The sequence below is a fragment of the Pezoporus flaviventris genome, unplaced genomic scaffold (genome assembly GCF_033815535.1).
Source record: "Pezoporus flaviventris isolate CSIRO_AGI_PZ_B2104156 unplaced genomic scaffold, CSIRO_AGI_Pfla_v1 ptg000076l, whole genome shotgun sequence".
Classification (NCBI taxonomy): Eukaryota; Metazoa; Chordata; class Aves; order Psittaciformes; family Psittacidae; genus Pezoporus; species Pezoporus flaviventris.
Genome location: NW_026892624.1, coordinates 693,657 through 707,580, shown reverse-complemented (window position 1 = coordinate 707,580; position 13,924 = coordinate 693,657). Strand labels below are relative to the sequence as shown.

At 39.6% G+C, this 13,924-nt stretch overlaps 1 protein-coding gene across 1 annotated transcript in view; it reads right to left on the bottom strand.

Annotated features, from left to right (window-relative positions):
* The window catches only part of GLDC (glycine decarboxylase), a 42,949-nt gene that overhangs the window by 24,401 nt on the left and 4,624 nt on the right, over nucleotides 1–13,924 (bottom strand). Inside the window, exons 3-5 of the mRNA XM_061473098.1 lie at nucleotides 10,798–10,933; nucleotides 4,783–4,947; nucleotides 418–495 (exon numbers count right to left, since the gene is read on the bottom strand). Of these exons, the coding sequence (XP_061329082.1) occupies nucleotides 418–495; nucleotides 4,783–4,947; nucleotides 10,798–10,933 (379 nt within the window). The remainder of the gene's footprint in view (nucleotides 1–417; nucleotides 496–4,782; nucleotides 4,948–10,797; nucleotides 10,934–13,924) is intronic.

The following is a 13,924-nucleotide window of genomic DNA, read 5'->3' as shown; positions in this document are numbered from 1 at the left end:
GCATGTTTAGCTTTGAAAATCAAGTAATATTTTTAGAAGAATGTTACTTTAAACTGTACACTTAAATTGGATTAAGCTTTCATTAAAAGAGAAGTTTTGTTACCTAGGGTAAATAATTTCCCAGTTAAAAAATGACAAGACTGAATTCAATAACCAAATGGATTTATTTGTGCAAACAACTTAAGGAGAAAATTAAATATTTTCTTTTGATCAGATGTTTAGTCTCTTTTTAAATGTCTTTAATTACTTTGCAGTTGCATTTGAATGTAAAAGTAGAACAAATACCAAATGTTGACAGATCTTTCATTCTATTTTGCAAAGAAAACATAACTTTATTAGGTATATAGTAAAGAGGCACAGATGACAAATGATTTCCTGTAAGCAAAGATATACAGTGGAAAATGGAGAAAACATTACTTTGCTCTAGTCTGGACCACTGCTATGGTTTGAGGGTGGCATCGGGTATCTACATAGAACTTCCTTCTTTTGTTGTGCCTGTTAAAAAGGGAAAAAAAAAGTGTTACATACAAAAAAATTATTGTTTTGCATGGAAATAATTCATTTTCTGAAAGTGAGATTTCCTGAGTTAAGAAGCAGTTGTTAATATTAGCTACCATAACCAAATTACATGTAAGATTGAATGAAGTTTCTGGTCCATTTAAAATAGTAAGTTTCATTTCAGACACTGAAATGAGATTGTTACGTGACGAAAATGAAGAACAGACTATGAAACAGAACAAGGAGCCAGCTTATGAAGCCTGCAGGAATGCCTCCACATACACACAGTCTTTTAAAGGAATAAAACTGCAGTCTTTAATACAGATTTTCAGTGTTGCCCTGAATAACAAAACATGAGCCATCAAAGTATCAAGATGGAGACTAAGACAATTGCCTAGTTTTGTCTGGTAAACATGATTTTATATCAAACTGATGCTTTGGACAACTGAATAGTTACAACACAGTCTCTGCTGAGTAAACTCCTTCCTGATATACAGTCCTAAAGTGACATTCAATCATCTCTCAGGTTTCATTTGATTTTCAGATCTCCTTCACATATTATTACAATACAGATCCCTGATAGTAAATTTGGATATAACAGGAACAGCTTCTAGGCTAAGTTGCTTTTAGCAACTTATGACTGACGTACTTAGTTGGTTTTTAAAGATCCTTTTAACCACTAGTGGAAAAAACAATTCACATCTTCAGTGCTTATGGACACAAAAGATTCATGCCACAAACTGTTAGGTTATGCTCCACTGCACTCCCACAGAGAGGCAATGGCAGCTGGGGACCCAAATAACCCCCTGTTCCTGCACCTCCTCAGCCTATCACAGGAGACATTAACCCATCAAAGACCCATCTCCACAAGCACAGGGGAGAACAGAGGCCCCAAGGCAGGTTTGAACTCCAATTACTTAATCCAAACAGACACATTTTCTAGGCATGTCCCTGGGCAAAAGACATTATAGGATGCAGGAGAAATGTGCTTTGGGATTTCAAGGGTTTATTATGAGATGTTCAGGGGAATAGGGATATAGTGAGGAAAAAGTGTAGGAAAACAGAGGGGTAAGGAGGTGAACAGACACAGTCACATATAAATAGTTGCTGCACTTGCATCCAATTGGTGCAGTCTGTCCTCTCGTTAAATTCTTTTCTAATTTTTCCCATGGGTGAGGGGACTCTGCATTCTGGGGGTGAGTGTGGGTGTATATGGCTGTCTGGGTGTCAGCAACTGGAGTCAGACCACGGAGGATCCGTGATCTGGGTGCAGCACCGGGATAACCAGATTGAGTAGCTGTTGGTGCCAGCAACTGTAGCAGCACCTCCACCATAGGGGCCCATGTGTCTGTGATGGTGGCAGCCGACACAGGTGTGTGTCTGGGTACCAGCAGCTGGGCTGGTACCACAGGCAGAACTACTACACTCTCTCCAGTATGTCCATGTCTCTCTTGTACAGGGAAGCCTAGACTGGACACAGTACTCCAGATGTCGCCTCACCAGTCCTGAGGAGAGGGCAAGGATCACCTCCCTTGACCTGTTGGTAACACTCCTAATGCAGCCCAGGGTAACATTCACCACCTTTTCCACCAGAGCACATTGCTGGCTTGTGTTTGACTTGGTGTTCCTGAAGATCCCCAAAGGCCTTTTCTGCACAGCTGCTTTGCAGCCTGCCAGCCCTCAGCATGTACCCCATATACCTGAGGTTACTCCTCCCCAGATGCAGGACTTTGCACTTTGAGCTTCACGAGGCTCCCGTCCCTCCATTTTGCCAGCCTGTCAAGGCCCCTCTGGATGTCAGCACAACCCTCTGGTGTATCAGCTGCTTCGCCCAGTCTTGCATTATCAGCAAGCCTACTGTGGATATTCTTCCCCATTATCAAGATCATCACTTGGACCCAGTGTTGCCCCTGGGATACACCATTAATAACTGGCCTCCAGATACACTTCATGTCGCTGAGCACCACCCTCTAAGCCCAGCCATTCAGTTTTCAACCCACTCCACTCTTGCCTCGTCCAGCCCATGCTTCTTCAACTGCTCTGTAAGGATTTAAGGGACACCAAAAGCGTAGATAATATCCACTGCTCTCCCACCATCTACCAAGCCAGCTGTTTAATTGTATGAAGTTAGTAACATGGTCATGCATAGCATAACTTCTCCTGTGTGAATCCATGCTGGTGACTCCTGAACCACTTCTTGTCCTTCAAGTGTGCCTGGAAATGGTTTCCATGACCAGCAGCTTTTCTACTAACTCAGAGGGATTGAGGTAAGGCTGTGTGGCTGATAGCTCCCTGCACACTTACTCCTGCTTTCTTGAAGACAGAATTGATGTTTTCTTTCCTCCAGCACTGAGGCACACCTCCCAGTCTCCATGACCATTCAGAGACAGTAAGTGGCCTCTCAATGACATCAGGCAGCTCCCTCAGCACACATGGGTGCCTCATGTCAGCACCCACGGCCTTGTGTATGTCCAGTTTGCTTAAATATTCTCTAATGTGACCTTACTCTACCAAGAGTAAGCCTTCCTTGCTGTAAACTTACCCCCGATCTCTAGGACCCTAGGTTTCTTAAAGCCTTAGATGTCTGAGCTAAACATTGCGGGTCCTGAAGGAATGCAAATGAAGTTGCTAATCCACTGTCCATCATATCTGAAAAACCACGGCAGTCAGGTGAAGTTCCCAATGACTGGAAAAAGGGAAATATAACCCCCATTTTCAAGAAGGGGAAAATGGATGACCCAGGGAATTACAGACCAGTCAGTCTCACCTCTGTGCCTGGCAAAATCTTGGAGCAGATTCTCCTGGATGGCATGCTAAGGCACATGAAAAACAACAAGGTGCTTGGTGACAGCCAGCATGGCTTCACTAAGGAGAAATCCTGCCTGACCAGTTTGGTGGCCTTCTATGATGGGGCTACAGAACTGATGGACAGGGGCAGAGCAGTTGATGTCATCTACCTGGACTTGTGTAAAGCATTCAACCCTGTTCCACATGACATCCCTGTCTCCAAATTAGAGAGATATCAATTGGATGGATGGACCACTCGGTGGATAGAGAACTGGCTGGATGGCCGCACACAAAGAGTTGTGGTCAATGGCTCAATGTCTGACTGGAGACCAGTAATGAGTGGTGTCCCTCAGGGATCGGTGTTGGGACCGGTCTTGTTCAACATCTTTGTCGCTGACATGGACAGTGGGATTGAGTGCACCCTCAGCAAGTTTGCCGATGACACCAAGCTGTGTGGTTCGGTTGATACCCTGGAGGGAAGGAATGCCATCCAGAGGGACCTCGACACGCTTGTGAGTTGGGCTGATGCCAGCCTCATGAAGTTTAACCATGACAAGTGAAAGGTTCTGCACCCGGGTTGGAGCAATCCCAGGCACAGCTACAGGTTGGGCAGAGAAGAGATTCAGAGCAGCCCTGCGGAGAAGGACTTGGGGGTGTTGGTCGAGGAGAAAATGAACTTGAGCTGGCTTCAGTGTGCGCTTGCAGCCCAGAAAGCCAACCGTATCCTGGGCTGCATCAAAAGGAGCCTGACCAGCAGGTCGAAGGAGGTGATCCTGCCCCTCTACTCTGCTCTCATGAGACCTCACCTGGAGTATTGTGTGCAGTTCTGGTGTCCTCAACATAAAAAGGACATGGAACTGTTGGAACAAGTCCAGAGGAGGGCCATGAGGATGATCAGAGGACTGGAGCACCTCCCATATGAAGACAGGCTGAGAAAGTTGGGGCTGTTCAGCCTGGAGAAGAGAAGGCTGCGTGGAGACCTCATAGCAGCCTTCCAGTATCCGAAGGGGGCCTATAGGGATGCTGGGGAGGGACTCTTCATTAGGGACTATAGTAACAGGAGAAGGGGTAATGTGTTAAAACTTAAACAGGGGAAGTTTAGATTGGATATAAGGAAGAAGTTCTTTACTGTTAGGGTGATGAGGTACTGGAATGGGTTGCCCAGGGAGGTTGTGAATGCTCCATCCCTGGCAGTGTTCAAGGCCATGCTGGATGAAGCCTTGGGTGACATGGTTTAGTGTAAGGTGTCCCTGCCCATGGCAGGGGGGTTGGAACTAGATGATCTTAAGGTCCTTTCCAACCCTAACTGTTCTATGATTCTATGATTCACATCAGCGCTGAGAACTTCTTTAGGCTTAACAACATGGGCTATAGCTCTTCAGTGATTTGCTCATGCTGAAAAGCCTACACTCTACTTCAATCCACTCACCTATCTACACCTACACTGAAGTCTGGAATTCCTCCCTCCTGTGATTTAACCATACATTTAAACAGTACCTGTGACATAATTGCATGGCTTCTGCAGCAGCTGTCCCCTCATCCAGCAAAGATGCATTGGCTACATTCATTCCTGTGATGTCGCACACCATAGTCTGGTAATTTAGCAGACTCTCTAGCCTGCCCTGGGAGACCTCAGGTTGGTAAGGAGTATACTGGGTAACCCTGTAAGAAAAGAAGTCTGAGTTTGGTCTAGGAAGATAATGTGTAATGGAATTATGGTGATATGTAAGTAAACTGTGTCATAAGAAAAACAGATTATAAAACATAATTCAGTGACAGGGAAGTTTGTTATAAAATTGTTATTTTTAGATGGGTGTAATTTTTTACTGGCCTGAAAGCCTAAGAATATTTTTTCTTCTGTTATTGACTTGGCTTTTTACAGGAGAAATCTATTTCTCCATTTTAAGAAGAGAAATTACTTTTAAAACAAAAGCATAAGTGCATCTTGGGGAGGGGATAGGGCAAGTGGGTGCTGAGTGTGAGAGAATGAAAATACTTAGTACAATCACATCTAGGTATTGCCATTATTTTTCAATACCCCTTCTGAAGCCTTTTACTTGCCAAGTTTTCTCCACTGTTATGGGAGGAAAGGCACTTGACATTTCACAGAATCAAGCTGAGAAATATACAACTTCTTGTGAAATGAGAGTTCCCTCATGTGTTAGTGAAGGGAAGTGAGGATGGTGCGAGTCTTACCTTGTCATTTGCAGAATAAAACAGTAAAGGCAATATAAGCAATTCCTTAAAAAAAGCAACATTCTATGGGAAACAATTAATTGTGGCAGTCCAGAAATACAAATCAACGGGAGTGCAGGGATGAAAGGCAAGAACAGAGATCAGAGTATCCTCTCCCTCCTGGAAATTTGTGTACTGGATTTAATGGTAGCTCAGGACAGAATTTACACAAGTTTCATTTCAGAGTAGCAGCCGGAAACAAGTGGTAAGTGGGAACACTCATGGCCTTTGTTTTCTAGCAATAGAAGAAAATAACAGTTTGTTTCCTGAAAGGGCAGAAGCAAGCTCTAGACTTTTGAAAAACGCTTACAGGTGAATGTATAGTCTTTAAAGAGAGACCGAAGTATTTGGAAGCTCAACATGTTAAGTCAATAGATGAGCAACGAAGATTTTCTTAAGAACAAGTTGCAGAACCTGTGGTATAAAGTGAGATAAGAGGAGCAATAAAATAGTAACACAAAAGAGAAAGTAGGATAAAAGTCTTGGAGAATAGAAGAGCTAGAAAGAAGAACATAAGAAGTGAAGTGAACTCATTGTGTAATGTGATGCTAATGAATTTACTGTCAATTCAAATGATATGCCTACTCAAATTTCTCAGGTCTACTATTCAGTACAGAGACAGAAGGCCATAACTTTATATCAAATAAGGTACATATTGATGATTTTCTCCAATATTGAAGGTTTTTCCTGCTTCTTAGCCAAGTCTAACACTAAACTACTTATCCTCATATACTTGACTGCAGAGTTCACAAATGGGACCATGTCCTGGGCTGCACATAATGTTGCTCCCCTCAAAAGTAACCTCCTTTTTTTTTTTTTTTGTCTTTCTATGAAGAAAATTAGCTCTATCCCAGCCAAAACCAGGACACACGCAGAGATTCCAGAAACTCCATTACCAAGGAATATTCAGTGAACTAGCTCTTGATTAGTATTTGTAGGTGTACAGTCAATAATATCTATGACTTATAATAGTACCTATGACTTATAATGATACCTAATTTCTTAATACAAAGCAGGTGGGTTTTCTTTCAGAAGTAAAACTGAAGTTTTTTCAAACAAAATCTATCTTCCTCAGCAATTTTTGCTATACTTCGATTGAAACTCTGGAGTGTTAATGTATTCATAATCAATACAATATTTTTATCCTGTAAATTATGTTTTGCAGTTTTAGACATCTGCAAGACTCATCTCCTGCAATGGCAGACCTAGAATTGATCTGGATTGCCAGTTATACAGAGGGTTCTTTTTGAGACCCTACAATTAATAAGATGAAATGAACTCAAAGTAGGACAGACTGCAAGCAGAACTTAAAATGAGTGTACATGAACCAGAAAAAAAAAAAATCATACAGCTGACAACACTGGAAAACTAAGACTGTTAAGGCCAAAATGAAAACAAAACCTAAGAAAAAAGGTGTATTTAATTTAAATATGCACATATATATATATAGTGCAGTGTAGAAAGATACTAGAGTAAAGCTGTGTAACGAGGGCCATCCAGCTGCAAGCGGCTCCATCTAGCCTGTAAAATTCCCAAATGACATACTGTATGTAGAGTTCCAGATGCATTGCTTGGCACTTTATGCACCTTTGAAGAGCAGTTATAAGGGTGTTCCTAAAACAGGAGCTTACCCATGGGTTTGAGAAAGCTGAATAGTCTTATGACAGGGCATGGAGACATGCCAGTTTCAACTCAAAGCATAAACACTGAATTTACTGCCAATTTGGCATGCTTTACAGCTGCTAGTACAGCTTTCTATATCCATTTTGTAACCATGTAGAAACCAGCTGCATAATGTTTATATCAGCTTTTTGCATGCTGTGCATAATTTTCAGAACACAGTGGATATGTGCTGGTTGCTACTAAGTTTTACAAGTTACAATATCAGTGTAAAGATTGCAGGTGTCCTTGGCACAAGTACTTTATTCTTACATATTTAATGTCTGGGGCAAAGAAATCAAGTGAGCTGTTCTGTGGAGACCTCCACATCATGCTCCATTGTATGGTATTAGTGTGACTTCAAAGGCTGCCTTGATTTTTAAGACCTGATAGGTATTTTTATCCATTTAAGCCCCCAAACTAAATACTACACTGTTTTGACATATATGTTAATAAGAACACTATATGTAAGCTGAGTTTTGAAACCACAGCTCTTCATTTATATTCATGTCAGGGCACAGAATTAATTTGGTGTGCTAGAAGGGAAAGAGCTCAGCACACTGGAAGTGAAAATAAATTAATGAATATGTTAATATGGGGCACAGCAGAATAAGGACTATGCATCCATTCCAGCAGACAGATGGCAGGTATTCATACACTTCAGGACTCTCTGCTGAAAGTCACATAATTGGCGGTGTGCCCCGAAATAAATTCTTCTGCAGCATCTTAGAATTGATATGTTCTAATGATAAAGCAAGTTACACATTGGCCTGCTACTTATTTCTTTGGAAAAATCAGGCTAGTACTTTTTCTAATATCAACTAAGAAGTGTATGAAAAATACTTGTAAGACTTCCACCCCGTGTCAGCATGGAATTATTAGTCACACATTGCTAGGATCAAGAAATTGTTAGCAGCTGGTGACCAAGACCAAAAGGAAATAAAGTATCAAAAGTAAAGGATACTTATCCTCTATCTTCTGTAACTAAGTCAAATCCCTGGAATTTTAAATGCAGCATTTCAGGTCCACAACAGAAATTTCTCTGCTTGTTCTCTATATTTCATTCAAGGTATTCTTTGGAAAAAGTTACCTGAAAAATTCTAGCAAGTGTTTTGAAATAGCTTCTTTCATGCATACAGAAGTAATTACGTTGGGATTCAGGCTTTAAAGAAAAGTACGCCTATTCTTTTCTATAGCTACCAGTACAAGAAATTCCTGAATGCTGACTTCCCAGGCACTTACTAGTGGCACTTTGGTCACAGTTTTATCACATAGTAATTAAGCTATTCAGCTTTTACTGTGAACAAAGATATTACACATCATTGTCCAAATGTTTTAGGAGTTTTGAAACACCATCAGTGTTGAGCTTTTCTTTTTTTTTTCCCCAGAATCTGAGATTTGGGAAGACTTTCGTGGTAATCTTCTAAAGAAAGCAGTGTGGGTCAGTAGTCTCATTCTCAGTTGAAAATAAATTTTGTTCTAAACAGTTTCCTCCTGAAAGTCACCCCTTTGCTGTTTAACTCCTTCTAATAAGTCCAAGTGTCCTAAATACTACAAGTCCTTCACTTTCATTTTCATAGATTTGCACAATCAATCTTTTGTAAAGTTACACTGTACACCAATAGAAGCCTTGCTCTAAGGAATGCCAAGCAGTGAGAAACCAAGAGCCATGTGAGAGACAGATCAGAAACAATAAGCCCTTGGAGCTCCCTTGGAGCTGCAATGTGAAATGTGCTAGCATGAAAAGCGTCACACACTCAGTATAGGTTGGATTTCCTAAACAAACAGCTTCCCTAAAGTCCATAAAATTGCTTTTGCACACATGAGCACACACCTACACCCTCTTCAAGCAAACAGATTAGCCTTCACTTTAGCCATCCAGAATTTTAGCTTTTAGCCATCTAGTTTGGCTTTACTGGACACTGCGAGAACAGATTTATGGACAGACTCTCCCACTTGTTTCATTAACACTATGTAATTTTTTAGGATTTAAAAATACACAGTTAATTTTGGTCTGCTTACTTTTTAACTGTTCTTGGTTTTGCCTCTTGCAAAAGAGCATTTGGTTTTTTTTTTTGTGGCACTGTGGCACTGTTGATTCCATATGTTGCAAGAAGTGGGTGGGGATAAGGCCAAATAAAACTTTGCATAGACGTACTGCATATGTTCCTTCAGTCCAAACAGTGCACCTTTTTCAAGGGTTAAAAATTTTGAGATGCAAATACAGCAGACAAGTCTAAAAATATATAGACTTGAAGGTCTACAGATACATAGACCTACTTATGGCAATCCAAATTTCAAAAAATATAGCATCTAAGTAACGATGGTCTTTTACACTGACTAATATGACTCATTGGTTGGTTGGTGGTTTTTATACATATTTATAGAGAAAATCTTGGGTTTATTAAATTAAAAACTCAATAATACAGATGACAGTTATTATTTTAATATGGTACATAAAAAAGGATGTTACAGGCTAGAGATAAGGGAACTTCTAAATCAAATGAGACAATGCAGGGTATCAAGAGGCCCTCAGTGTGTTGGAAAGCAAGACTCCACATTAAATTTAGTTCTTCTGTTGTATCATTTCTGAATTACTGTTCTTTAGGGAAATGTCAATGCTAAATGAGTATTTATAATCAAGCCTTAGTGACTTTGTCTGGAAAAGTCCATAAAGAGACAAAACCCCATTATTGCTTAGATTAATGCTGTTCATAAATTATGAATCAATGCATAAGTTATGAATCAATGCATTAAAATATTTTCCTTTTTAAGTAGTAAAACTAAACCAAAACAACCACAACCAAACAAAAAAGAACCCCACTGCCAAACTGATAACATTCAAATTCAATTCAGTCAGAAATGCCGCTCTTTTGCTTGTCCCAGGAACCTGCAGTGTCAGGTGGGTGATGTAAACAATATTCTCAGCCTTTTCCTAAATGAATTATCAAGTAATGCTATATATATATTTTCAAGCACCAGCAAATCATTTGTTCAGATGAGAATATTCTTTATAGATACACATTTGAGCTCCTAAAGGCCTCTGGTTTAAAAAAAAAAAAAAGGAAAAAAAAAAGAATTAAATCAGGAAATATATACCAAGAGAAAAGCCTTTAAAATTTTAAAGGCTTCTTACTTCTTCCTAAGAAAACCATAATCAAAGTACTGCATAGTATTTAACTAATTTCACCCCAAATTGCAGAGACCAACAGAGGAGTGAGGCAGTTTAAATTTTGGCAGCAGTTAGGAAAGAATTTCTCTGGTTTAGGAGCTAGATCTGTATACTTCTTTAAAGCAAACAAATATTCTATTTCTAGTTTATAATAAATAGGAGCTGTGAACAGAAATCACAAAAATTAATTAAATATCTTACAGAAAATACACCTTTTGAACTCAAAAGTCTTCTTTTTCCTCTTTAGCTTGAACATGAACAACACAGTTCCTACACAGTAGCATGCATACCAGTATCAAATACATGAAAGTCCTAGTACAAAAAAAAGGTTTGGGGTATTTTTTTCTGTGGTCATTCATAAGATAAACTTTAAATGTATATTTATACAAATACATTTAAATGTATATTTATACAAATACATTTAAACAGAAAACGTGGCACATTACCATCCTGCATTCTCCAACAAATTCCGTGCAATGGGCTGAGGCACTGAGCAGTTGTAATAACCCATGCCTATATAGGACCTCCATATCTTGTTCTTGCTTGCAATATTGTATAGAGTTTCAAGGACTTCACTTTCACCTAATTGAAAGAAATTATTTCAGAAAACTACAGTATTTAACTAAATGCCATGCACCCCTGTGTAAAAAAAAAAAAAAAAAAGTAACATCAGTGAGGCAAGTATATACAGTAGCAGAATAAAGCACAAACCAAGAAAAGTAAAGATCAAATAACAAGCTGGTAAAATATTCCAGGAAAGTTAAATTCTTCCAAAATTCTGGAAAATGCAACAACTGAATAATAACAGGGTCTCAGCCAATGTGGAAATAAAAGTGAGAGAAACAGCAATAGGCAAATGGCTTATGGAGCCCTTTCTGTGCTAATGCCATATACAATTTGGTCTTTTGCACACACATTAAGATGTATCTCAGAAGGCACTCTTTTATTAGCTAAACCTTGCAGAATCATCACTGGATTACGCCACAGCAATCCACAACGATGATTCAGTGTTTCTAGCAAAGCTATATTTGCCCAAAATGGGCTCAAATCAAGCACGCGGGAGTAATTTCTTAGTATTAAAGAACTTCATTTTCTTGCATCTTCCCTAAGGAGCTATAAAACAGAGCAGTTCTTTTAGTTCAATTTCAGTATGCCTTACCTGTTAAAAAAATACAGTATTTCTAGCTTAAGAAATTCCATTTAAGATTAATTTTTAAATGAATCTGCTGGTTTAGTTTGGAAAGATTACAACACAATGCTTTTGAAGTGTTCAGACAGAAAGCATTTGCACTCCCTCCCCAGTTATCATTTAGTCTTTGGTCATACTTCTACATACTTCTCAGTGTATTGAAGGTTGTGCAAAGATCACATTCAGTCAACCTGTTCCTAGTAGTCAATGAATAAAGTTACCCAACATTTGCCAAAGGGAAAGATTTACCAAGAATTTTAGTATCTGCAGATGCAGAAAGATGGTCAGTAAGCTGCCTAAGATTACACAGGGAGATACATCTGCCCAACCCAACAGATGTGGGTGTCATTGGACACCAAAGCACCTAGATGAGGGAAGTATGTCTTTCTTCATTCCCCCTCGCCAAAGTCTGACCTGGGAAACTGCTGTATTGGCGAAGCTGCACCAAGTTCTGTTCATTCTGCACTGCAGCTGGAAAAGCAGACTTTGGAATTAATGTAAGGCTAGAGATCACCAGCGCAGAGTAGCTTGGGTCTCGACACTTAATTCTCCCCACAAGATACTCCAACAAGATAGATCGAGTCAAAACAGTTAATGCTGTGGAATCTGGTAGCAAATAATTCTCTAGGTAGAGAATTTTGATTCTCTGGAATTTAAATTTCTTCTGCAGCCATAAAAAAGGATATTGTAACTTCAGCTCCGATTTCAAAACTGATCTCCCTCTTCCTTTTACTTGAAGTGCTATTATTGTGTTCCATGTACACATTAATTAAAAAGAAAAATCTGGTTTTCAATTGATGTCTTCCATAGTTATATTATACCTTCCACAAAGTTATTTTTCTACTGATCTTCAGTTCTCACTTCAAAGTTCATTTCTCCTCTGCCTTTTACTCAGTGTTACTGTTAGATCTAATGTATAAAGATTAATTTCTTGTTTTCAGTAAATGGCAACTTTTTCTGGAGACTCAAGAGTCATGTGTTTATTATATTTCAACTCAGCACTGTCCAGGGCAAAGTTTCTTAAACTGCTGGGCAGCTCTGGTTTCCAGTATTCCTCCCACACAGTTTATTCCAGGTGCACTCGTTTCTCTATTTTAAGTAAGAGTTTTAACACTGAGATCTTCCTCTACCACTTGCAATCCAAAGGTTTCATGAAGGACAGTTTGGGTGCAGTTTGAGAAAGGGAGGGTTGTATTCTTGCAGAATTCAAACATCAGCGCTTTTTGAAAATGGTAACAAATTTGCTTGTTTAACTCCAAATCCAGTTGAAGGCACACTAGCCCAATGTCACACACAAAAATGCATTAGAAATGTGATTTCTGAAGTAAACACATACCACAAATACTGTAGTATGTGCCAGATAGCACTTCCTTTGTTTGCTTGAGTGGATGGTTCTTCTACAGAGCCATTTCTCAGCTAACACAGCTAATAAACTACCACTTGTGTTGCTATTTTCTCTGAAATAAACCAGTTTCTAAACTGATTAAAGGCACAAAGCAAAAAAGCTAGTGAGGCTGTAGGCAGCTTAGGTAGCAGTTAAGCTTACGAGCTGAGCCACATCCCACCTAGAAGAGCTGTGCTGATAGATCCCAACACCGAATATATTAGTATTATTACATACATACTTCACAGGTAGCTACTGTGAAGACAGTTATGCTACTAGTTTCAGTGAGGATGGTGAAATGCTGGAGGGCACACTACTTACTTACACTCCTTTGGTCACTATGAAGGCAACAGCAGCAGTATAGCTCAAAGACACACCTCTGCATTTGGCATGTCTCTTTGAAGAGACCTGGGATGAAGGCTCCTTTCCTAATGTTTTATACTGCCTAGTAGTTCATCACAGCTTGCCTTTAGGAAGACAACCCATAAAGAGCTGCATTCCTGAGTAATGGAAATCAATAGCCTCTGATTTGCTCTATACCCTGGCTTACTTAAAACAAAGCAGAAGTTCTTACACAGATTTTATAAACTAATGATTATAAATTCTAAAATTTGAGAATGTAACTGGGAATATCGGGGGGGGGGGGGGGGGGGGGCAGGCATGTAGAAATGGTAGAGCTTGTAGACTCATTTTTAAATTTAAACCCTGAATTTAAAAAATTGTTTCTGCATAAGTATGTACAAAGCCTACCTATTAAATAAAGGTGGACATGCAGTAGCAGTATTGAAAGGACAACTGCGACTGAGGTAGACAGTAGCTTTGCAGGGATAAAAGAAAGAGGATTACTTTTATATAAGATGATCTGTTCTCTTACTTCAAGTGGGTCAATCACTGCAAACATGCTAAAGCACCTTCAATACCCAAAGAAAAGCTGATTGGGCTTACTTACTGTGACAGCAGGAAAAAAGTTCTGTAATAGCAGCTGATCACAATTAAGTAC